The following is a 25,012-nucleotide window of genomic DNA, read 5'->3' as shown; positions in this document are numbered from 1 at the left end:
CCAGGGGGAGAGGGGGGGAAGCACAAAATCCCCCATCACACATTTAGATAGAGAGCACTGTCCTTTGACAGGCCACAATAGGATTACAGTACTTAAGATAACAAGTTTACAAGTTCATCTTATCAATTAGCAGTCTGGCTCCGGAGGTGATTAGACAATGGGATTGGTTATCTCTAAACTTAGAGCTGAAGCCAGCAAATGTGTATTTAGGCAATAGTTTCTAAAAGCTGAAAAAAGTTAACTCTTTATGAAATGATACTTGTTACGGTTTTCTTGGAGCCCTTCTTAGGCGCTGGCTTGCTGGTTCAGGCATTGCTGCTGGGAAATAAGCTCTTCACAACAAAATAACTAATGCTTCTGTAACAGATATATACAGATATATTTAGAAATATCTATTTCAAAATACTTAGAACATATTTCCCTATGTGGAGGACATTGGAATGTGAAATATTTACAGTAAATATGCAGTATAATACTTTATTAAATATGAATATTGCTTAAATATGATCTTCCATGTTTTCATCTACTTAACTGCAAAGGGCTCTAAAGTATATATATATATATATATATATATATATATATATATATATATATATATATATATATATATATATATATATGTGTACATATGTATTGATTTGTTTATATGTGTATATAGGTCTGTAAATACATATATACACACATAAATACATATGTACACACATATAAACATATATATATATTCATACATACAAATACATATTTTTTATTTTATTTTTTTTATTTTTATTGAGGTTGTGCGAAAACATTACAGCTTATATAAGACATGTCAGTAAGATAAACATAAATGGTACATTTCAATGTGACAATTTCTATACAATTAGAAGACAAAATTCTCAATAGGGCTAATCTTATGGAACCTCTTTTTCTATTTTACATGAGCTGAAATTAACAGTTTAAATGGTCTCTTTTGGACCTGTAGGTTTAAAATAATTTAACAATTGGTACTTTAAATGCTAGCAAGAATGAGTTATTAGATGCGTAATGTTAAACTCAACTTATAAATAGGAGTGAACAATGTTAGTAAACTGTTGTAGACGAAGAGTTACTGTTAGAAAAATCTTAGGGGGTGCGGCATAGACTAGATAAGCCGCATAGTTAGTCTTCCTCATCAAGGAAGCATGTTGCGTGGGGGGGGGAGGTAGTCATTAAAACATGGTAGGCCATATACGGTAAAGGTCATAGCTCCATATGAAAACTTATTAATTGGCTACACAGATAGTAGTTTACCTTAGAGGAGAATATACTTGACTGTTGCGGGGAACATATCCTTCTCAATCTATTGGTGCTATATACTATAGGTTACTATCACATGGGTGGGAATGTAGGTCTTAAACTTGTTCTCAGGGTCATATGGCATATTTACACAACCATAGGTATGTTCAGTGGTTAAGAGGGTTAGTAATACTCAGAGTTTAGGGAAGCCAACATTGCATAGGCAACACATTTTTAAGCAAAACAGTATACAGAGCATAACCACGGCCGCTGGCAGCTCCTCTCATGAAATAAGTAGATTACAACTATGAATGTATGGTACATGGCTTCCCCGACTCAGTTACAGGAGAGAATAACCATTCACCTCAAAAATCTCTGTTGCGTAACCTATAATAGAGAATACCCTTAAAGTTATATAGGATCCATTGACCGCAAAGTTATTTAGGCTATAGGGCAGAGGTAATTAAATATGCTATGTCTGTCATTAGGTTTGATTGGGGAGCATAAGGAACATCTGTCATATCTTTACATAAACAATTATGACCCATGTAGTGGGGGACAATTAACTAGCACAACAAGAAGAGGAGTCAAATAGTAACAACATATATATGCCCAAATCTTATTAGAGCCAATACTACATTTAGCCAATATAAAAGTTTGAAATAACAAGCGTGAGTAGCAATAGGAGGTGTTACAGCCCATCTTGTTCAAGATTGTGCGCTCATTTATCTCACAAAGCTTAATGCCGCTGCTTAGAATCCTGTAGTATCACCACCACGTGGGCAGAACAGTGCGCAGACAAGACAGCCCGACAGCAACTATTCGATAACTAATCCGGTCTAGGAATAAACTTTTCTTAGGAGCTTAATGGTAAACAAACCTCAGCACTAGAGCAAACAGGGAGAACTTTTCAGATAACACTGGTATATATAACACAATGGATTTTGAAAAAAAAAAGGAAATAGAATAAAAAATAGAATATATATATGTACACACATTTTACCAGAGTCTAATGAAAAATTTAGCCTATGCCTCGTTTGAGGCCTCTCTGTGTGGCAGACGTCAGCCCAACAGTGCCAGGTTGAGGTATAGGAGATGTTGGATGTATAACAGTACAAGACCATGCACAAGATGTGAGCTTCTGTCCACAGATACTTAGGTATCCATATATGATAGTCAATGACCCTTTAATATGTGTCCCGGCCAAGATCTTGCATGGAGCAGAGACCGCTAATCCCCCAGGTTGCCAGTCAAAGTTCAAACAATCTTCCCACTGCCCCTCAACCTCACCAATATTCTCTATATGGACACTCTCCTTTATATTGCTCGGTTTATTAGGCATCCGACCTGCCGCGTAACCACAAAGCGAGCCGTCAGTGATCTCCGAACAGCAGAGCACCAGGGAGGACAAGCTTGTCACCAAGGGTGGCGGATGCCGGGACCCCAAAGCGTCGCCTCCATAGAACTCACCGACCTCACTAACTTTGTCCCTCTGATCCAAAGGAGCATCAGTAGGCGGCCGATATGCCGCTTCCAGCAGCGGGATGAATTTCTCTCGGTGTTGCTGCAGCAAGCAGGCAATTTCCCGCAATAGAGTATTGGGATCCATGGTAAGTATTAGGCCCTGACTGTTCTGATGAACGCTGCAAAAACTTGTGTCGGCTCGTGAGCTCAGTCACCTGGAAAGTAAGAGCTGAAATCTAGGCTGGGGTATTGAAGTTTGCCGTATCTCAAAATGGCCACGCAGCAGGCAATGCATCGACTCTAAGAGAGCTCCACTGTAGAGTTCTATCGTGACTTCACCCGTTTCTGTACGGTTCTGCTCTTCAGATGAGTAGGAGAGGTAATCAGGATAGCACCATCTCTTTGGGTAGGTCTCCCCAAGATCCCGAGATGTAGTTGCTCCACGGAGTGTTCACACAAAGGCCTCTCATAAAGTGTATTGTTTCCCCTAACTGAAATATTTCTCAGTCTCCGTTTCTCTTATCTGAGTGTCTTAATGCTTTGGCCAAAATGTAAATAGCTAGTTAGCCTGGTCAGAGCGGTCAATTATAGCTTTAAATATAGTAGTTAGCCGGAGCTATGAAATTGTATGACCGCTCCGTCCTATTGCTGGCTCCGCCCCCCCACAAATACATATTTAGACATGTATATGTATGAATCTCAATATTAAAGCCCATTGCCTGCTTTTTTTTTCTGACACCTGAGACCTCATATCTTTGAGCCCTTATAATTTTTTGTGCAATTTAAAAAACATATTTTTGGTGTTATTATGAGTGTAACTGCACTTTTTAATGTATTTTTATTGTGTTTTGTGCAACTTTTTTGTTTCACGAAACAGTTAACCAGAGCTCTGAGGATGCAGCAATCATTCTAGCATAAAGCACAATTGTGCTCACCCGTTCGTGTTTACTTTCAACTCGTAATACGAGCGCTACCCCTGACTCGCCCTTAGGATAAGTGTCATTTATTTGATACTCTGATATGTGTATTTAAAGGGACATGCCAGTCAAAATGTAAATGCACATAGATTAATTACATCTTTGAATAGAAACATATTTGTAATATATATGTATTAGCAAAAATGCTTCTAGTAAACGTTAACACTGTTTTAGTGTTACCAATTTTCTCTGCACGTGCATGTGAAGCATAGCTGGATATTGTCACTGCACCCACATTTTAAATAATGTAGCTGCTCAGATCATCACTGGGGCTTGTAACATGTCAGCAATTAACAAATTGCATCATTACCAGATGGTACAAGCACCTTAGGCTCTCTGAGCAAGTGCTGTGTTTAAAATGCTGGTGCACGGTGCATACTTAAATACACTTTGGAAACAGATATAACTTTTATTAGAAGCATTTTTGCTAATGCATGTATATTACAAAATTGCTTCTGTTCAATATCGAAATGCACCCATGTGGTTTCCAATTTTGGCTGGAATATCCCTTTAAAGGGAAATGAAACAAAGTAAAATATGTTGTGTTTCAGACAAAGCATACAATTTTAAAATGTTTTCGAATTTACTTCTATTGTCAAATGTGCTTTGTTCCCATGGTATTCTTTGTTGAAGAGATACCTAGGTAGGTGCCTGGAGTACTACATTGCAGGAAATAGTGCTGCAATTTAGTGCTCTTGCAAAACTACTTCCATAAAGTGCTCCATACACGTGGATGCTCCTGAGCTTACATCCCTGCTTTTTAGCAAAAGATACCAAGAGAACAAGGAAGATTTAGAAAAATGTTTAAAATTACTTTCTCTATCTAAATTATGAAAGCATTATTTTTGGTTCATATCTCTTTAATATAGTGTATGAGTATATATTACATTTTTGCCCCGCCCCCATCCAGAATTTGGTTGAGTGCGCAGTTTTGCATAACAGTTATGAAGATGTTAAATTGATAATACGTTGCAGTTTGGTCCTATGCATTGTTTAGGAAAGGGGGGGAGGAAATTCTGCGCCCATGGTTCGTCCCTGCCTTCGCCTTATGAGTTGTAAGCTTTTTTTTGTTTTGTTTTTTTTAATTAGTGCCCTACAAACGACCTTATACAGTCAGAGCCAAGACACTACAAATCTTACAACCAACCTGAAGAAAGTCAGGAAACACCAAACAGGCTGTGCGTTTCTGAGCCTTCATATAGAGGTAGGTACAGTATGGGAAGGAATTCAGTTAGTATTATTATTAGCTGCAAATATCTACAAAAAAATGTAATTCACTTAAAGCAATGCATTACATTACAGCTAAAGGCTACTAGTAGGTGTTCCAGAATGCTTGGTTAAGGGGTACCTTGGCACTCTATTTAAATGGACAGTAAAATCATAATTAGACATTCATGATTTAGACAGAGCATACAATTTTAAACAACTTTTCCAATTTACTTCTATTATTTAATTTGCTGATTGGTGGCTGCATATATATAACGATTGTCATTGGCTCACCCATGTGCTTAGTTAGAAACCATATGATACCAAAAAACACGTTATTAGAGTGGCGCTCAAAGGGAGCTGAGGCAGTGTGTACTATTATATCAGTCTAATGAAAATAAATTACTCTCCAGAGTGTCTCTTCCAAATCATCTGACACATTCAGATGTTCATAAAAAAAATACTTTTTACTGTATAATAAGCTTAAAAAATATATAAATTAAACTAACATACAGTCTCAAATGCAAAATTCAATACATAAGATAGTCTAAGAAATATATCAAAAAGTTAGTGTCTCAGTCTTAAGAACAATTTGGTGTGGCCACACCTAAACAATGAATAAAAATGTAAGCTTATAAAGAGTCTAAAAAAACGCTATTAAGTAAGTATATGAATAGACAATAAACACAAAGTTTTAAAATAGATACTTTGTGTCTAATAGTACATATAATGTCTGAAATGTTGCTAGTACAAATACTTTTCTCAGAATTTGAGTGTTCACAAAAAGTCCTTAGCGTCTGAGAAATAAATCAAGAACTCAAAAAGTCTCAGGATATGATAATGGCTTATGTATAAACTTGAAATCGTTAGTGTTTTCTGCAAAGTCCTTAAGTTGGTTTTCTGCAGCGAAATCACTTGTGTATTTGATTAATAGCACACGTCCCACATCAAAATTGAGAATAGGACATCCAAATGCAGGAAGTTTTATAAAGCCTTATGCAGGAAGATTTATAAAGCCTTAAGTTCTACTGACCGGTCAGTGTAATGTACGTAAATGTAGGTAGTCTTATCTTACCCGGCTTAAGATCTGGCCAAACTTCTAATGATCACATTACCTGACAGACTCGGTTGGCCATTACTTCTGTCCATGCTTGTTTCTGTATCGGGAGTTTTGGCGTCTTCACTGTCGGTGATGACGTAGTGTGATCATGTTTTCTTAGACCAATCAGCAAGCCGGTAGTCCGTAGTTGGTTCCGATCCTCATTGATGTTTAAAAACTTGATTACTTAAGGTTTTACAGACGTAGTATTTTTCTTCAGAACTCTTAAAGCTTAGTTCCAGCAAGTCACTTCAACGCGTTTCGGCTGGGTCAGCCTTTATCAAGTAGTGCATTGCTGCTCCATCAACAAATGATACCAAGAGAATGAAGCAAATTTGATAATAAAATTAAACTGGAAAGTTGTTTAAAATTGTATGTTCTACCTACACCATAAAAGAAAAATCTTGAGTTGAATGTCCCTTCTTCTTTTCTGTTATTTATTTATATAAAAATGAAATAGAAAAATGTTATAAAGCCTGCCCCACTGACTCCTTTTGAGTCTATGTAACTTGCACTGTAGTGCTATATGAGCTATCTCACAGAGCTACAGACTCTAAAGCAGTCTCAGGAGTGAGCTCCGCTAGGAGACTGGAGCCCTCATTTATTAAATCCTGTCTGCCTGAGCTTGCAGGTAGCTAGGCAGTATCTGCTACCTACGTTTATCATTATACAGTATGAGCAAAAACACGAGTATGGTTTGCCAATTACCCCAGGAAGATCTGTTAAGGTTAGGAGTGGTTAGAAAGCAGTGGTCTTATGACTGCACAGCATCCTCAGCTTTATAAATGAGGCCCCAATGGGACAAATAAAGGGACATTCCAGTCAAAATTTAAATGCACATAGATTAATTACATCTTTGAATAGAAATATATTTGCAATATACATTAATTAGCAAAAATGCTTCTAGTAAAAGTTATCACTGTTTTAGTGTTACCATTTTTCTCTGCACGTGCATGTGAAGCATAGCTAGATATTGTCACTGCACCCACATTTTAAATAATGTAGCTGCTCAGATCATCACTGGGGCTTGTATCATGTCAGCAATTAACAAATTGAGTCATTGCCAGATGGTACAAGCACCTTAGGCTCTCTGAGCAAGTGCTGTGTTTAAAATGCTGGTGCACAGTGCATACTTAAATACACTTTTGAAACAGCTATAGCTTTTATTTGAAGCATTTTTGTTAATGCATGTATATTACAAAATTACTGAAATGCACCCATGTGGTTTTCAATTTTGGCTGGAATATCCCTTTAATTAGATGTACCAGTTAAAAAAAAAGATTTGCAAGGGTAGTTTCAATGATCACCAAAGGGGCGGCAAAGTACCCTACCCCTAAGCTATAGCTGTAATCTGGTGCATTGCTTTAAATCCATTGCAATCTTTTAATTTGAGATTTTTACTATTATATTATTATTGTGTAGTATGACACATTCCAATTTTTTTTGGTTATATGCTTTCTGGCAGTTGATACAATTTAGTGTTACATGTATTCAACTTTAAAAATGGGATTACTATGTACATTAAAAACCAGGGACTGTATGAGGACACACGAAAACAGGAGCAGTCCAGACCTATAGATTTAATTACAGCATGGTATGAAAGTTTAGTGTTTCCTCGATTTGGAATAATTATATTTACCTACAGAAACTGCACATCAGCACATTATATTATCTTCCATGATTTGCAGCTAATGCTAAATATTGTTATATAAATTGCCTCAGTCCTTCCCCCCTTGCCCAGACACATTTCGCCTGACCAGCTATTGTACATAGCAATCTCAATTTGTATTATTTAATGCTAATAAAAGTTAGGTTTCCATCTTAATGGGAGGAGAGTCCATGGCTTCATTCATTACGAATTAAGAACATGGCCACCAGGAGGAGGCAAAGACACCCCAGCCAAAGGCTTAAATACCTCCCCCACTTCCCTCATCCCCCAGTCATTTTTTGCCTTTTGTCACAGGAGGTTGGCAGAGAAGTGTCGGAAGATTCGGAGTAGTCTCTAATGGAGGGTAGTACTCTTCGGAATGAGACTGGAGTTTTAAGTAGTCCTGTCAGCCTCTCAGTGAGAGCTTGGATGAAAGTTAGAGTCCAGAGATACAGGGAGAGTCTTTCTTCAAAACCATCCAGACTCAGATTAACAGCTCCATAAGCAATCAGCGTTGATGAGTTTCGCTGCCTGCTTTCTGCACTCAAGTCCATGTCAGGAGGAGCAATGCTACTACCCTGTCACACTTGAATGGCCATGTTCCTGTTCCACGGCATAGATTCTGGTAAGATCATTTCATTTATACACATTTGATAACGCAAGAAGACAGGGTCACAGTGTGTCTCCTTTTATCTGTATAGAATCAAGAGTTAATATCCTTGGAAAGGGGATTATTGAACAGGGGGGGATTTATGCATAATATTCTTTATTGTATTTAATGCTACGGCATGTGTGAGATGAGGCTGCCTTTTTTGGCGCGTTTTCTCGTTAGTGCAGGGGCGGTCCTGCATGGCACTCCATGTGACCGGGTGTGGCCTCTTTAACTTCCTCTTTCTTGACCGGCGGTTGCAGGAGGCAAAGCGTTTTCTCTGTGGTCCGGGTCATAGGAGGTGGTGAGTGCCCCGGCTATTGGGGTATAAAGGTACCATTTAATTTCTATCTAGTCCGTAATAAAAGCGCAAACTATGGAGGACTCTGATATGTTAGAGGGTACTCCCTCTTTATCCAAATCTAATTCCTGTGTTTATTGTGAGGAGGTTCCGGTGAATCCGCCCGCTCAACTATGTTCCACATGCTTTGATAATATTGCAATATCTAAAAAGAATAAGATATTTAGTACAACTGAGCTGTCCACCTGAAGGTTCTCCGTCCCGTGAGGTGCGTTCCCCTACATTCATCTCTGATTACACATGCAGCTCCCCAGGGCACTACTAATCCTCCCGCGGGAGAAGCCCTTTGGCCGCCAGATTTTGCTGAGCAGCTACAAACGGCGGTCTCTGCGGCCTTCAATGCCTTACCATGCCCTGCTAAGTGCAAGGGAAAGGTGAAACATAGCTATTCGTCCCAGGGGTCATCTACTCCGTTGGATGTCTCTGATAGATTATCCGCTGATGAAGACGACTCTGACTCTTCGGAGGACGCTCTTTCTGGGTCAGAATCGGTGACATCTAGACCTCCGGCTGAGGAGGAGCCAGACTTTAAGTTTAAGATGGAGCATTTGCGCTTTCTGTTGAAAGAGGTGCTTGCTACATTAGAGGTTCCGGAACCGAAACTACCGGAGGAACCTTCAATCTAGGGTTGCACCAATACCATTTTTTAAAGACCGAGTACAAGTACCGATACTTGTTTTCAAATACTCGCCGATACCAATTACCGATACTTTTTTTTTAATGTCATGTGACAGTTAACCAAGCACAATACAGACTAATTATTTAAGATTCCTTCTTTATAATTATGAAGGACTGTAACTTAAAAAACAGTTTTATTTGTCATAAAGTTCACAGAACATGTTTATAAATAAAAATATTACAATAAAATATATTAATAATAACAACAAATAACAAATATAAAATCACAACCAACCAAAAGTGCAATACAGTAAAAAATAGAACAGTGCACTGTTTAATCATGGGGAACAACACTATGGGCTAAATTACATTTGACTGGTAAGCTTTACCAATGCTCTCATTACATGTCCTACTCCATTAAAGTCTATGGAGTTGGAAATGTGAACAAAGCATTGATAAAGCTTACCAATCAAAAGTAATCTAAATCTAGTCCTATAATTGCAGGATGAGTGTTCATTGGAAATAATTTTTGCCATGAGTACTCTTCCTGCAATTATATAAGCTAACCTATGGATGTTCCTCAGAGTACAGTATGTTTTGAACATCATTGTGCAAGATGAGAACTAGCAGTAAAAAGGCAATTTAGCAATTAGAATAATTTTTCAAAAGTTAGTGGCAAGTTCTTTTTTAAGGAACAGAACAGAAGCCTCTCTGCATGTTCAGCTATAAGTCTGTTTTTGCTATCAGTAAGGAGGTTTGACTCTAAGTTGAACAGTTTTTCACTTTCCACGCTACTGCATGGGGCAGAAAGATATTTTTGGACCATTTTAGCCAGAGCTAGAAATCTCAGTTTATTAACTGACCAGTACTTCAGGGGTTTGTCTGAACGGGGTACAGTGATCTCTCCTACAATAATACAAATAACAGCAATTTGTATTGGCAGAACAGTAGTAAACAATTTTTAGTTTAGTCTCCACTTCAGCTTAAAATGAAATGGGAACATGCAGTTTGAAAAAACGCCACAAGATAGCATATGGGTAGGAAGTGGAGGTATCGGTTTAAGTATCGGTGCATTTGCACGAGTACAAGTACTCATGCAAATACTTGGTATCGGTACCGATACCGATACTAGTATTGGTATCGGTGCAACCCTACTTCAATCCCTAAGCTAGATAGGGTTTACGAGGACAGGGTGGTGTCTCAGACCTTCCCGGTCCCCGTTAAGATGGCTAATATTATTAAGAATGAATGGGAAAAACTTGGTTCATCTTTTTCTCCCTCTACTTCTTTTAAAAAACTGTTCCCCGTTCCGGACTCTCAGCTTGAGCTGTGGGGGGCCATCCCTAAAGTGGATGGTGCTATATCCATGCTCGCTAAGCACACAACTATCCCGCTCGAAGATAGCTCTTCGTTCAATTAGCCCATGGATAAAAAAAATGGAATCTATGCTGAGAAAGATGTTTCAGCTCACGGGGTTCATTTTTCAACCGGCAGCAGCGGTTGCTGTGGTGGCTGGGGCTGCTACCTATTGGTGTGATGCTCTTTCAGCTATGGTCGAGGAGGAGACTCCCCTGGAGGAGATAGAGGAACAAATTAATACCTTAAGGGTAGCTAATTCATTCATCTGTGATGCAAATATGCAGATTATTCGCCTGAATGCCAAGACATCAGGTTTTTCTGTTCAAGCCCGTAGGGCACTGTGGTTAAAGTCGTGGTCTGCTGACATGACTTTCAAGTCTAGATTACTATCCATCCCTTTTAGGGAGAAAGTTATTTTTGGTACGGGACTGGACTCCATGGCCACGGGAGGCAAGGGTGCTTTCCTACCACAGGATAAAAAGAATAGACCTAAGGGGTCTACTTTTTGTCCCTTTCGTTCAGACAAGTCCCAACGCCAGCAACCTGCCGTGAAAAATGAGCAGTCCAAGGGATCTTTGAGACCAGCTCAATCTTGGAACAAAGCCAAGCAGAGCAAGAAGCCCGCCGAGACAAAATCGTCATGAAGGGGCGGCCCCCAATCTGTCTATGGATCGCATAGGGGCAGACTATCTCTTTTTGCAGCGGCCTGGATTGAGAGACATTCAGGACCCTTGGGTTCTGGAGGTCATCGCCCAGGGTTACAGGATAGGGATCAAGACTCCTGTCAAACCTATCATCAAGACCAGAGAAGAGAGACGCCTTTTTAGAGTGCGTAAGGGATCTCTTCCCTCTCGGGGTAATCGTACCAGTACCTCTGGCAGAAAGAGGTCTGGGGTATTATTCAAACCTTTCCCTGGTCCAAAAGAAGGAGGGCACGTTTCGTCTGATTCTAGACATAAAGTGCCTAAACAAGTTTCTGTCGGTCCCATCGTTCAAGATGGAGACGATCAGGTCTATTCTGCCCCTAGTTCAAGAGGGACAGTTCATGACCACAACAGATTTGAAGGATGTTTACCTTCACATGCCAATCCACAAGGATCACTTCAGGTTCCTAAGATTTGCATTTCTGGACCAACACTTCCAGTTTGTGGCCCTTCCGTTTGGCCTGGCGATTGCCCCAAGAGTCTTTACGAAGGTTCTGGGAGCGTTGCTTGTGGTGGCGAGAGCCAGAGGTATTGCAGTGTCACCTTATCTGGATGACATCCTGGTCTAGGCTCCGTCCTGCAGTCTTTCAGAGGATCAATCAAGGGCTCTTCTTCTTCTTCGATCTCATAGATGGAAGATAAATGTAGTAAAGAGTTCCCTGGTTCCCAGCAACAGAGTGGAATTTCTGGGCACGATAATAGATTCCATATCCATGAAGATTTTCCTGATAGATCAGAGACGTTGCAAGATTGCGTCCAGCTGTCTTGCCCTTCAGACCTCCTCAAGGCCATCTGTGGCCCGGTGTATGGAGGTGGTTGGGCTCATGGTATCCAGCATAGCTGTCATTCCATACGCCAGGTTCCATCTCCGTCCTTTTCAGTTGTGCAGATGTGCCCCAGGGGACATCCTTCTTGAGACCATCCTGGGAGATTGTGAACACGGACACAAGTCTGTCAGGATGGGGAGCTGTTTGGGGTGCCAGGATGACACAGGGCAGGTGTACTCAAGAGGAGTCGCTTCTCCCGATCAATATTCTGGAACTTTGAGCGATATTCAATGCTCTGAGGGCTTGGCCCCTTTTGGGGTTGTCCCGATTCATCAGATTCCAGTCTGACAACATTAACTCATGGCTTACATCAATCATCAGGGGGGAACAAGAAGCTCCCTAGCCATGAGGGAAGTATCTCGGATTCTGGAGTGTGTGAAAACCCACAACTGTTTGCTATCAGCGATCCACATTCCGGGTGTGGAGAACTGGGAAGCGGAATTTCTCAGCAGACAATTGTTTCATCCTGGGGAATGGTCTCTCCATCTTGAGGTGTTTGCAAAGATCTGTATCAGATGAGGGACGCCGGAGATAGATCTCATGGCGTCCAGACTCAACTTTAAGCTACCCAGATACGGGTCACGGTCCAGGGATCCCCAGGCAGAGCTGATAGAGGCCTTAGCGGTGCCTTGGGAGTTCAACCTAGTCTACATATTTCCACCGTTACCACTTCTGCCTCGAGTAGTGGCCCGCATCAAGCAGGAGCAAGCTTCGGCTATTCTAATTGCTCCGTCGTGGATGTGGTTTGCGGATTTGGTGGGGATGTCATTGTCTACTCCATGGAGGTTGCCTTGTTGCAGAGATCTACTAGTTCAGGGTCCCTTTCTACATCAAAATCTCGATTCTCTGAGGCTGACTGCATGGAGATTGAACGCTTAGTCCTAGCCAAGAGAGGTTTTTCTGGGAGAGTGATTGATACTCTCATTCAAGCCAGAAAGCCGGTCACTCGGCGCATCTATCATAAGATGTGGAGGACCTACTTGTCCTGGTGTGAGGAACGTGGATATCCCTGGCATAAGGTTAGGGTAGCCAAGTTCCTGTCCTTTTTCCAGGATGGGTTGGAGAAGGGACTTGCTACCAGTTCCTTAAAGGGACAGATTTCGGATTTATCTGTACTGTTACACAAGAAGCTTGCGGAGTGACCTGATATTCAGTCCTTTGTTCAGGTTGTCTAGGATTAGGCCTGTCTTTAGAAATTCCGCTCCTCCTTGGAGCTTAAACTTGGTACTTAGGGTTTTGCAGAGGGCTCCGTTTGAGCCTATGCATTTGCTTGACTTTAAAATTCTTTCCTGGAAGGTTCTATTCCTATTGGCTATTGCATCGGCACGCAGAGTCTCTGAGTTGGCGGCCTTGCAATGTGAGCCTCCTTACCTGGTTTTTCACGCCGATAAGGCTGTTCTTCGCACTAGGTTGGGATTTCTTCCCAAGGTTGTGTCGAATTGTAACATCAATCAGGAGATAGTAGTTCCTTCCTTGTGTCCTAACCCTTCTTCTTCAAAGGAAAGGTTACTTCATAATTTGGATCTGGTTCGAGCCTTGAAGTTCTATCTTCAGGCCACGATGGAATTCAGACAGACTTCGTCTATATTTGTGGTGTATTTGGGGAAGCGCAAAGGGGCAGAAGGCCTCTTCCACTTTCCTATCTTTTTGGTTTAGGAGCATTATTCGCTTGGCCTATGAGACAGCGGGACATAAGCCTCCTCAGAGGATTACGGCTCAATCAACTAGGGCTGTGGCTTCTTCATGGGCCTTTAAGAATGAGGCCTCTGTGGAGCAGATTTGTAAGGCGGCTACTTGGTCGTCCTTACATACTTTTGCTAAATTTTACAAATTTGATGTCTTTGCTTCGGTGGAATTGGCTTTTGAGAGAAAGGTTTTGCAGGCTGTGGTGCCCTCAGTTTAGGATCCGCCTCCTTTTGCCCTCCTGTTTTTTTCCATTCACTGTCCTCTAGAGCTTGGGTATTTGTTTCCCAGAAGTAATGAATGAAGCCGTGGACTCTCCTCCCATTAAGATGGAAAACATAAATTATGCTTACCTGATAATTTAATTTCCATCTGTGGGAGGAGAGTCCACGGCTCCCGCCCATTTCTCTGGTGGGCAGACCTAAATTTATTTTTGTTCTTCTGACACCATTTATACCCTGATATTTATCCTACTGTTCCTTGTTCCCTTGGCAGAATGACTGGGGGATGAGGGAGGTGGGGGGAGTTATTTAAGCCTTTGGCTGGGATGTCTTTGCCTCCTCCTATTGGCCAGGTTCTTTATTCCCACAATTAATGAATGAAGCAGTGGACTCTCCTCCCACAGATGGAAATAAAATTATCAGGTAAGCATAATTTATGTTTTTACTAAGCCATCTGCCTGAATCCTATGACTGGAGTGTTATAGGTATGCCGCTTCTCAAACTTCCTTTTAGTTTGTATGTGTAAGATAACTCGAAGATGACAAAGTGCTGTCCTCTACACAGGGAAATAATAACATAGAATAATACTGGTCATAAAAATATATTTTGCCAAGTGTATTTGCTACACAAAACAGAAACTAATTTTGGAGATTACTTTCCTTAAAGCAGTGTTTCTCAACCGCCGTCCTCTAAATTTTCACTATAGCTGCACCAGGGCACAGGGGAAATAATCAGCTGATGGGTGAGAGCAGGGTAGTAACCATGGTGTTATTGATCAGCTGATTACTTTACCTGTGCACTGGTTCAGTTATAACGAAAACCTTGCCTGTTGGGGGTACTTGAGGACCGCGGTTGAGAAACACTACCTTAAAGTATAGCAGATAATAGATATTTACATGTTATTAAAATATTACCAGGTAAAAAGGTATTTTAAATTAAACTAATAATATTATATGATGCTAATGGATTCAAAATAATTATTAGAGAGTGGATTTCATGCATCTTTTCTATTAAAGAATGTGTATAATTTAATATTATTTTTATAATAAAACTGTCAATAGTTAATCTTTGTCTTATAATATGTATATATAAAAAAAGCAATGTCCTTTAAAATCATCAATTATATTTTTGGTGGTTGACACACATAAGGTTTAATTCCATTTATGGTTCAGCATGAATTCATTCCTTTTTTTAAAACAGATGGTATTTCCGACAGTTGGGAGTATAATATTATGGAGTCTTACAGAATGTCATTTATTGTCCACAGAGATTTGAATCATTAAAGATGTTCACAAGAAAGTATAGGGCTTGAATAAACCAAAATGAACGTTAATATATTTTAGAGATGTAATGTAAGAATATATCTCTAAGGGAAACATAAATCCTTCATCATCAGCTAATCAGACTTTAATTGCAAAAGTAAAGTAAAGAATTAGTAAAATGTCATTTAAAACAAAAAAAGAACTTTTTATTTCTGAGTTTCCATATACTTGTGTTTTTATATTTATTAATAGAGCCTTTATAAGAACTTAATACATTCTGTAGTTTTTATGTTTATCCTCAAAAACAAATCCAAATAATCATATAATAATGGGGCAGTAAACATCTCTTATACATATATATGAGCTTTATTTCATACCAATAGCATTTTCCAGTGTCCTTCCAGTCTAGGGAAGTGAGGTGCACTGTGGGAGGTGACCAGTGGACATTTGTGGATGAAATAAAAACTTGAGGGGGGTTACATATGCGGCGTTGGGCGCAAAAGCTGGAGTATGCAATTACATATATACGGCGCCATGTGGCACGTATATTTTACCTGTCACCCGCAGTTTTTACTCCCATGAGCTAACATTGAACCTGCGTCGCAAGTCGGTATATATATTCAGCGCAAGGATTTACGCGGCGAGGATGGAGACATTTTACTCACTTTGCCACACATAGGCAGGCGTAGCAAGCCTTGACCTGACCATGAAACTACTGTAACTCCCTAGAAGCCTTAATAAAGACCTAACACATGCTCAATATCTACCCCTAATCCGCCATCCCCCCACATCGCAATAAATAATAAAATGTATTAAGCCCTAATCCGCCAACCCCCACATTACAAAGTACCTAATAAAGTTATTAACCCCTAATCTGCCATCCACCCACAACGCAACTACTATTAAAAGTATTAACTCCTAAACCACCAACCCCCCACATCGCAATCTACCTAATAAAGTTATTAACCCCCCTAAAAATTAGATTAAAATAAAAAAACTAAGATTACAAAAAGAAAAAAATCTAAGATTACAGAAAAAAATAAACAAAATTATCCAAAATAAAAAATTAACTAATATCCCTATAAAAACAAAAAAGGCACCCCAAATTAAAAAAAAAAAACCTAAGCTAACACTAAACTACCAATAGCCCTTAAAAGGGCCTTTTTTAGGGTATTGCCCTAAAGCGATCAGCTCTTAAAAATATAAATAACCCCCCTAACAGTAAAACATTCCACCCTTAGGTTTTTGTTTATTTTCAGGTAAAGATAGGAATTTTTATTTTGTGTAATTTTAAAATATTTTTTAAGGTAGTCATTTTTATTTTATTTAATTTTAGTTTAATTGGGGTTAATTTAGGGGGTGTTAGGTTAGGGGGCTTAGTTATTAGATTGATACTTTGCGTTGTGGGGGGGTTGACGGTTTAGGAGTTAATAGGTTAATTAGGTAGATTGCGTTGTGGGGTGTTCACGGTTTAGGGGTTAATAGTGTAATTAGGTAGATTGCGTTGTTGGCGTTGGTGGTTTAGGTGTTAATAGGATAATTAGGTACTTTGCGTTGTGGGTGGATGGCGGATTAGGGGGTTAATAGTGATAATAGGTACTTCGCGTTGTGGGGGGTTGGCGGTTTAGGGGTTAATAATTTTATTAGGTAGATTGCGATGTGGGGGTAGGCGGTTTAGGGGTTAATACTTTTAATAGTAGTTGCGATGTGGGGGGATGGCGGATATAGGGGGTTTGACGTACATTTTTACGTGGGATTTTGGAAAATATTTAGGCGCCGGCAGATCATATACCGCCATAAGTCACTAGCGACTCCAGAAATGTGTATTTGCACACATTTCTGAACATCGCCAGTTTATCCGACTTACAGCAGTATATGATCTGCCGGCACCGTATATGTGATTCATCTGATGTGCGAGTTGAACTTACGGGCGACATTACGTCATATATGTAATTTTGTCCGAGATGTGCAGTGGGTGGGACTATTCATGCTGTGGGTGTTGTTGGGTGGAGTAAGGCATGGTGGCTGCGGCCAAGGCTGGACTTGCCTCTCGTTTTACTCTTAACACCAAGACATTTGCCCAAAGGGGATGAGCAGTAGGGCAGAGCTCTGAAGCCATTACAATCCTGTAGTGTGCAGCTCAGTCGGTAGCTTTGTTTTTTTTTGAACATGTTAAAATATTTTTGCATGAAAAAGATTATGAAAAAGCTGTTTATTTTCATTATTGAAGTAGAGAAAACCAAACATACAAATACTGGAACAGAAATGTTTCACAAATAAATGCAAAAGATGACTGCGATGTGCAAAATGAACAAATTACCAAAATATTTTTTTTTTAGAATAAGCAATTAGTATGAATCAAACTGCAAATTTAAAGTGAAATGTAGTCCCCGATGTTTGAAAATGCTACGAGGCGGCATCATATTCGAAAGGATCGCCGAGAGGCATTTACTATATGTGCCATTGGTTGGTGATGCTGGCTATAGACAATACCCAGCATCACCGCCCATATTGGTGATGTATAGCAAAGTATCCCTTGAAATATAACTGCTGTGCCTAACCACTAATCCTAATACCTCTAAACCAATGTACCCATACGATCACAAATTAACATAACGCTAATGAAAAACTGCGACATACCCACCACAAGTACCTATCCTATTAACCCCTATACCGCAACTAGCCCATTGTTAGTATCTATCTAAACTATTAACCCCTATGCCGCCACATACCCACCACAAGTACTATTCTATTAACCCCCTATACCACCATATACCCACTACAAGTACTATTCTATTAATTCCTATACTGCCACATACCTACCGCAAGCACTATTCTATTATCCATAAACCGCCACCTACCCATCGCAAGTACCCTACACTATTACTATATACAGATAAGTCCTGAGACAGCGCTCATTTAGCCAGACACAAACGTAAAATGTCAAAAGCCTACAATGGGGGTATCACAGTATAAACATCCTGAATGCTGATGAAACACAGTACCTTGGGGGCTCCAGTCGCCAACCGCAACTTCTCTCTGTACCCTCCTGGTCTCAATCAGTTCCCAAGTGAGTGTGACAATCTCCTCCCCTTGGCTTCTTCGTCACTACCAAAGTGACCAATGTAACGGCTCCAAACACAGCAACCACAGAGGTGCTCCCCGCAAACCGCCTGCAGACCTCCGCAAGTCTGCAAAATCACCAGCAGCCACAAGAGAAAAAAAGGCGAGTCGGGGCCACAGGTAAAAAGATAATACTTAGCTTTTATTGCCATACAAAATATAAAAACACTCTCAGTGCATAAAAACAAAAGAGCTAGGACAGCAGCGGTCCTAGCTCTTTTGTTTTTATGCACTGAGAGTGTTTTTATATTTTGTATGGCAATAAAAGCTAAGTATTATCTTTTTACCTGTGGCCCCGACTCGCCTTTTTTTCTCTTGTGACCCTACACTATTAACCCTAAACCGCCACAACCCCCTACGCAAACTAACCCTACTCTACTTAACACTTAACCCCCTCTAAAGTAAACCCCTTAAGTTACTTTAAAAAATAATCAGTTAATAAAAAAGATAATCTAAGTTACAGCAAAATAAAAAAATATTAACCGTATACCGCCACAGCCCCAAACAATCTAACACTACTGCTCCTAACACCTAACCCCCCTCTAAACTAAACCCTCTAAGTTACTTTAAAAAAAAAAAATCTGTTACAAGAAAATAAAAAATATTAACCTTAAACTGCTACAACCCAAAACGTAATCTAACCCTATTCTTCATAACACCTTCCCCCCTCTAAACTAAACCCCTTAAGTTACAGGGGGGGGGGGGGGAATCTATTAAAATTTAAAAAATTCAGTTTTATAGTTACAAAAATTTAAAGTTACAAAAAATAAAATAAAATACAGTATCCAAAATAAAAAAACACCATTATACCTTACACTAATATATATGCAAAATAAAATAAAAACCCCACACACAAAAAAACCTAACTCTAAATTAAATTAAAATAGCCCTTCAAGGGGCCTTTAGTAGGGCTATGCCCTAAATATATTGCAGCTCTTTTACAAATAAAATAAATAACAAACCCCCCCTCTACAATACCAGTTACTCCCCAAAATAACAAAATATGCCTAAAAAACTATCCTAAAAAATAAAAGTTAAAATAAAAAAGCCTATTCTTAAAAATAAAAAAACACCCAAAATAAGCCCTAACTTCAAAAGTTGTACTCACCATTTGAAAATCTGTCTCCTCTTAATCCAATGTTAGGCCCGCTACATCCTGGGGGGGCATCTTCGCGGCTTTAATCACCTATCCACCCCCCATACCTGTATGAGGGTAGATTAGGTGATTATTGATGGTTAGCATGCACTCGTTTTAATCTCCTAACCATCCCCATACCTATATGGGGGTAAATTAGGTGATTAGGTTAGTGCAGCTTAGGGGTTAATAGTGCATTTATCGACAATATTTAAATTATTATGCATTCTTATGTATGATGCATATTTTTTTAGCAATTGCATATAAATTAATATGTATTTATTTTTTCTTGTGTTTTTATTGTTAACATAAATATATATTATATACTATGTATACTATTTAAAAAAATTATTTATGTTTAAAATAATAAACGCATCAAGCAAAAATATCTAGATTTTAATTTATATCAAATACTTAAATGAATATGCATTATACATGACCATGCATTTTATTTCAAACATTGTAAATATAATGTAGTCAGGCCTTGCATTGATATTCAATATTTAAAATGGTATATATATATATTGCATACACATTAACGTGTATTTATGTTAGCGCGTTGTTTTTATTAGTGATAAGATAGATATATATGTTAATATATATTTATGTTATAGAAGTCAGTAGCATTAAATTATATTTTACATAACAGGCATGCAGTTATGTAGAACTATACTTTTAATTATAATTGTCTTTAATATCAACTAATAAACACAACAAGCAACATTAATTACATTTAAACAATATGCATTCTACATAACAATGCATCATTTTAAATATTGAATATGTATGTGTAGGGCCTTTAGCTTCTACAGTTAGTTTTAATTTGTAACAGTTTAGGGGTCAATGTTTAAATGATATGCATAGTCATGTACAATTCATAGTGTTCAAATAATTGTATATAACTATAGAGTAAAAGGTATTTAATAATGCTTTCTATTTTTTTAAACATAAACATATATTTTCAAATATATATATATATATATATATATATATATATATATATATATATATATATATATATATATATATATATATATATATATATATAAATATGTTTAACCCCTTAAAACTATTTTGATATTGCTTAACAGACATTATTTACTGGACTTTTGTAGAACCACATTACGACTTGGTTTATATGGGCACCCCTCACAAGCACGCAATTATATCTATTAGTTCGAATAGTCAAGCCTTCGTTACAGTGATTAATTTGAAGGATTTCCCTGATTCTACATAACTTTTCTCTGAACTGTAACCCCTTAAAGGGACATGAAACCCAAAAAAATTCTTTCATGATTCAATTTTAAACAACTTTCTTATTTACTTCTATTATCTAATCTGTTTTTTTCTCTTGGTATCATTTGTTGAAGGAGCAGCAATGCACTACTGGTTTCTAACTGAACACATGGGTGAGCCAATCACAATCAGTTTATATATGCAGCCACCAATCAACAGCTTGCCTAGATAAACATTTCAGCAAAGGATAACAAGAGATAGAAGCAAATTAAATAATAGAAGTAAATTGGAAAGTTGTTTGACATTGTATGCTCTGTCTGAAACCGTTTGGGGCCAAGGCTATTTTTACATTTCTGCAGTGTTTGTGTTTAGCTGTTATTTTCCTCTTACTCATTTACTGTACCCACACATATTATATACCGGTTTTCTCGCCATTAAATTGACTTTTTAAAGATACCATTATTTTTATCATATCTTATAATTTACTATATATAAAAAAAAAAAAAAGATAAAATATGAGGAGAAAATGGAAAATAACTCACTTTTTCTAACTTTGACCCCCAAAATCTGTTACACATCTACAACCAGCAAAAAACACCCATGCTAAATAGTTTCTAAATTTTGTCCTGAGTTTAGAAATACCCAATGTTTACATGTTCTTTGCTTTATTTGCAAGTTATAGGGCAATAAATACAAGTAGCACTTTGCTATTTCCAAACCACTTTTTCAAAATTAGCGCTAGTTACATTGGAACACTGATATCTATCAGGAATCCCTGAATATCCCTTGACATGTCTATATTTTGTTTTAGAAGACAACCCAAAGTATTGATCTAGGCCCATTTTGGTATATTTCATGCAACCATTTCACCGCCAAATGCGATCAAATAAAAAAAATTGTTCACTTTTTCACAAATCTTTTCACAAACTTTAGGTTTCCCACTGAAATTATTTACAAACAGCTTGTGTAATTATGGCACACATGGTTGTAAATGCTTCTCTGGGATCCCCTTTTAGTGTAGTGTAGTAGACAACCCAAAGTATTGATCTAGGCCCATTTTGGTATATTTCATGACACCATTTCACCGGCAAATGCGATCAAATAATAATTTTTTTTTACATTTTTCACAATTTTAGGTTTTTCACTGAAATTATTTACAAACAGCTTGTGCAATTATGGCACAAATGGCTGTAAAAGCTTCTCTGGGATCCCCTTTGTTCAGAAATAGCAGACATATATGGCTTTGGCGTTGCTTTTTGGTAATTAGAAGGCCGCTAAATGCCACTGCGCACCACACGTGTATTATGCCCAGCAGTGAAGGGGTTAATTAAGGAGCTTGTAGGGCTAATTTTAGCTTTAGTGTAGTGTAGTAGACAACCCAAAGTATTGATCTAGGCACATTTTGGTATATTTCATGCCACCATTCCACCGCCAAATGCGATCAAATACACAAAATCGTTCACTTTTTCATAAACTTTTTCACAAATTTTAGGTTTCTCACTGAAATTATTTACAAACAGCTTGTGCAATTATGGCACAAATGGTTGTAAATACTTCTCTGGGATCCCCTTTGTTCAGAAATAGCAGACATATATGGCTTTGGCGTTGCTTTTTGGCAATTAGAAGTCTGCTAAATGCCGCTGCGCATCACATGTGTATTATGTCTAGCAGTGAAGGGGTTAATTAGGGAGCTTGTTTAATTTTAGCTTAAGTGTAGAGATCAGCCTTTCACCTGAAACATCACACCACCTGATCCCTCCCAAACAGCTCTCTTCCCTCCCTCTCCCCACAATTGTCCCCGCCATCTTAAGTACTGGCAGAAAGTCTACTAGTACTAAGATAAAAGTATTTAAAAAAAAACAAAAAAAAAAAACAACATAATTCTGCTGTGTAGGATCCCCCCATAGCCCCCACCATCCCTGACCCGCCCCCAAACAGCTCTCTAACCCTCCCCCTCTACCTTAATGTGCACCATCTTGGGTAATTGCAGCTGTCTGCCAGTACCCAGTTTCCCATAAAACATGGTATTTTTTTTTTTAAAAACACGTTTTATTATAAAATTACTAAATATTTTCCGTAGTGTAGCTGCCCCCCTCATTATCCACCCCCCACCCCCTCCTAGATCCCTTAACTGAACATTCCCACCCTCCCCAGTCGTCTCTACCACATAAGCAATATGTGTTACTGTGCCAGTTCTCACACACTCCCGCCCCCTTGCACATGATCCCGCCCCCCTTTGACACACTTCCTGCACCGATGGCCGTCCACCCGCCTTCCTGCATCAGCTCCCATCCACCAACGATCACGACCATCGATGGCCGATGCAGAGAGGGCCACAGAGTGACTCTCTCTGCATCGGGCTGCTAAAAAATGTTATTGCAGGATGCCTCAATATCGAGGCATCACTGCAATAACATGAAAGCGGCTGGAAGCAATGAGGATCGCTTCCACCACTTGGAAAGACTAACATAGTACAGGGTACGTCCTTGGTCGTTAAGGACCTTTTTTGTAGGACGTACCCTGTACGTCGGTCATTAAGGGGTTAAAATAATAGCAAATACCTTTTAAGATATCTACAATACTTTAAATAATATGGAGCCTGGCTAGGCCGGCGAGGTTTTGCCGGCCCTCTGGTTTTTTAGCGCATCTCTGTGACACATTATTTAAACATTGATTATAATTTTAACAACATAGCTTCATAGTTATAATGGGGAGGTTTATTATAGTGAGATGGGGATAGTTTATTATAGTGAGATATTTTTCTGACAGTAGGCAGTATGTAGGAGTTAGCTGGGGCATTCTAGGGAAGTTAAGTTTGAATATTACGTAACTGTAGGCGGTAATAGGGACTTAGCTTGGTGTTCCAGGGTTGTGTTGGCTAGGCGTGACGTAGGTGTAGGTGGTCAGGAGGAGTTTGCTGGGCGATGCAGGGGGAGTGTAGGTTAGCGCTGACGTATGTGTAGACGGTCGGTGAGAGGTAGTGAGGCGGTGCAGGGGGAGTGTAGATTAGACATGACGTAGTTATAGGTGTTCAGGGGGAGTTAGTGGGGTGTGCTAATGGAAGTAGCCTGCACTTTGATTCTGACACATCTAAACAAGATCAATGTTCCAATCATCAAAGTGCAGGTTACGAGGAGGGTATATCTGTCTCGCCAGCTATCAGCTGTCGAGACTACATCGACTGAGGTAGTTAGTGCAGTTGTAATAAAACTTAGGTATCGCAAGCAATATTTAGAGTGTGCCTACACAGAAACTATTTTTAGTTTCAGTGAGCGCACTGTCTGATCTGTTTAGGTCAACTTAAAAAATGGCCCCACCCCAGCCACAGCATAATGCAGACGAGCACCAATGTCCGTTATGCGGGTGGTGACATCACACTCCCATTGACTTCTTTGGGAGTGTCATACTCTGCAAGGGAGCAGGTTCAGGAAGTGGGAGCTGTTGTGCAGAGGTGTCAGGTTCTGGGGTTAAAGTTGTGTTTTGTCTGCGTGTGTCTTTCCTTTTTGGCATAATTAAACAGGTACAAGGTTTTAGGAAATAAAGGTGATGGTTTTATTTTTAGGATAATTAGCAATGCAGATATATGTGATTAGATAAGGCAATGTCTATAGGCTGTAGTATTAGGCAGGACTACAGATCTTTGTAATAACAGGCAGGATACTTGCATATGCTGTAGACTGGAACTGTGTAATAAAAGGCAGGAATGCAGAGCGTTGTATAACAGGCAGGATACTTGCATATGCTGTAGACTGGAACTGTGTAATAACAGGCAGGAATGCAGAGAGTCAGTCTTTAGGAAATAGAGAATTAGTCAAGATCAATTGCCAGGAAATCAGTCCAAAAATGAAACACAGTGCCAAGGGAATATCCAGAAGAGTAGTCGGGAAATGAAGCAGAAATCAGGAATGAGGAAATCCAACAAATCTGTATTTCACTCAGGAAACAGGACCAGAGGGTCTTTCAGAGTATAACACTCCATGTCAAGGCCCAGAACTGAAAACAAACCTCCCAGATATAGCAGGCTGCTGATTATATGATTTGTTTCAGCTGGAAAGCAGGTGGAGCCAGAGAGCCAAAGTTGCAGCAAACAGAAAAACCCAATATTCTTAGCCTGTGATCAAGCCATCTGGTGGCAGAGAGGCAAGACAACAGGCTGGGAAAGAATAGCAGCAGAAATAGAAACAGG

The 25,012-nt window shown here is 39.1% G+C and overlaps 1 protein-coding gene across 1 annotated transcript in view; it reads left to right on the top strand.

Moving 5' to 3' along the window:
* The window catches only part of NEK11 (NIMA related kinase 11), a 625,868-nt gene that overhangs the window by 408,916 nt on the left and 191,940 nt on the right, over nt 1-25,012 (top strand). The window contains exon 12 of the mRNA XM_053714299.1: nt 4,797-4,899. Coding sequence (XP_053570274.1) covers nt 4,797-4,899 — 103 coding nt within the window. The remainder of the gene's footprint in view (nt 1-4,796; nt 4,900-25,012) is intronic.

The sequence above is a fragment of the Bombina bombina genome, chromosome 5, assembly GCF_027579735.1.
Source record: "Bombina bombina isolate aBomBom1 chromosome 5, aBomBom1.pri, whole genome shotgun sequence".
Classification (NCBI taxonomy): Eukaryota; Metazoa; Chordata; class Amphibia; order Anura; family Bombinatoridae; genus Bombina; species Bombina bombina.
The sequence above is the reverse complement of the archived record's forward strand: the minus strand, read 5'-3'. Positions and strand labels throughout refer to the sequence as shown.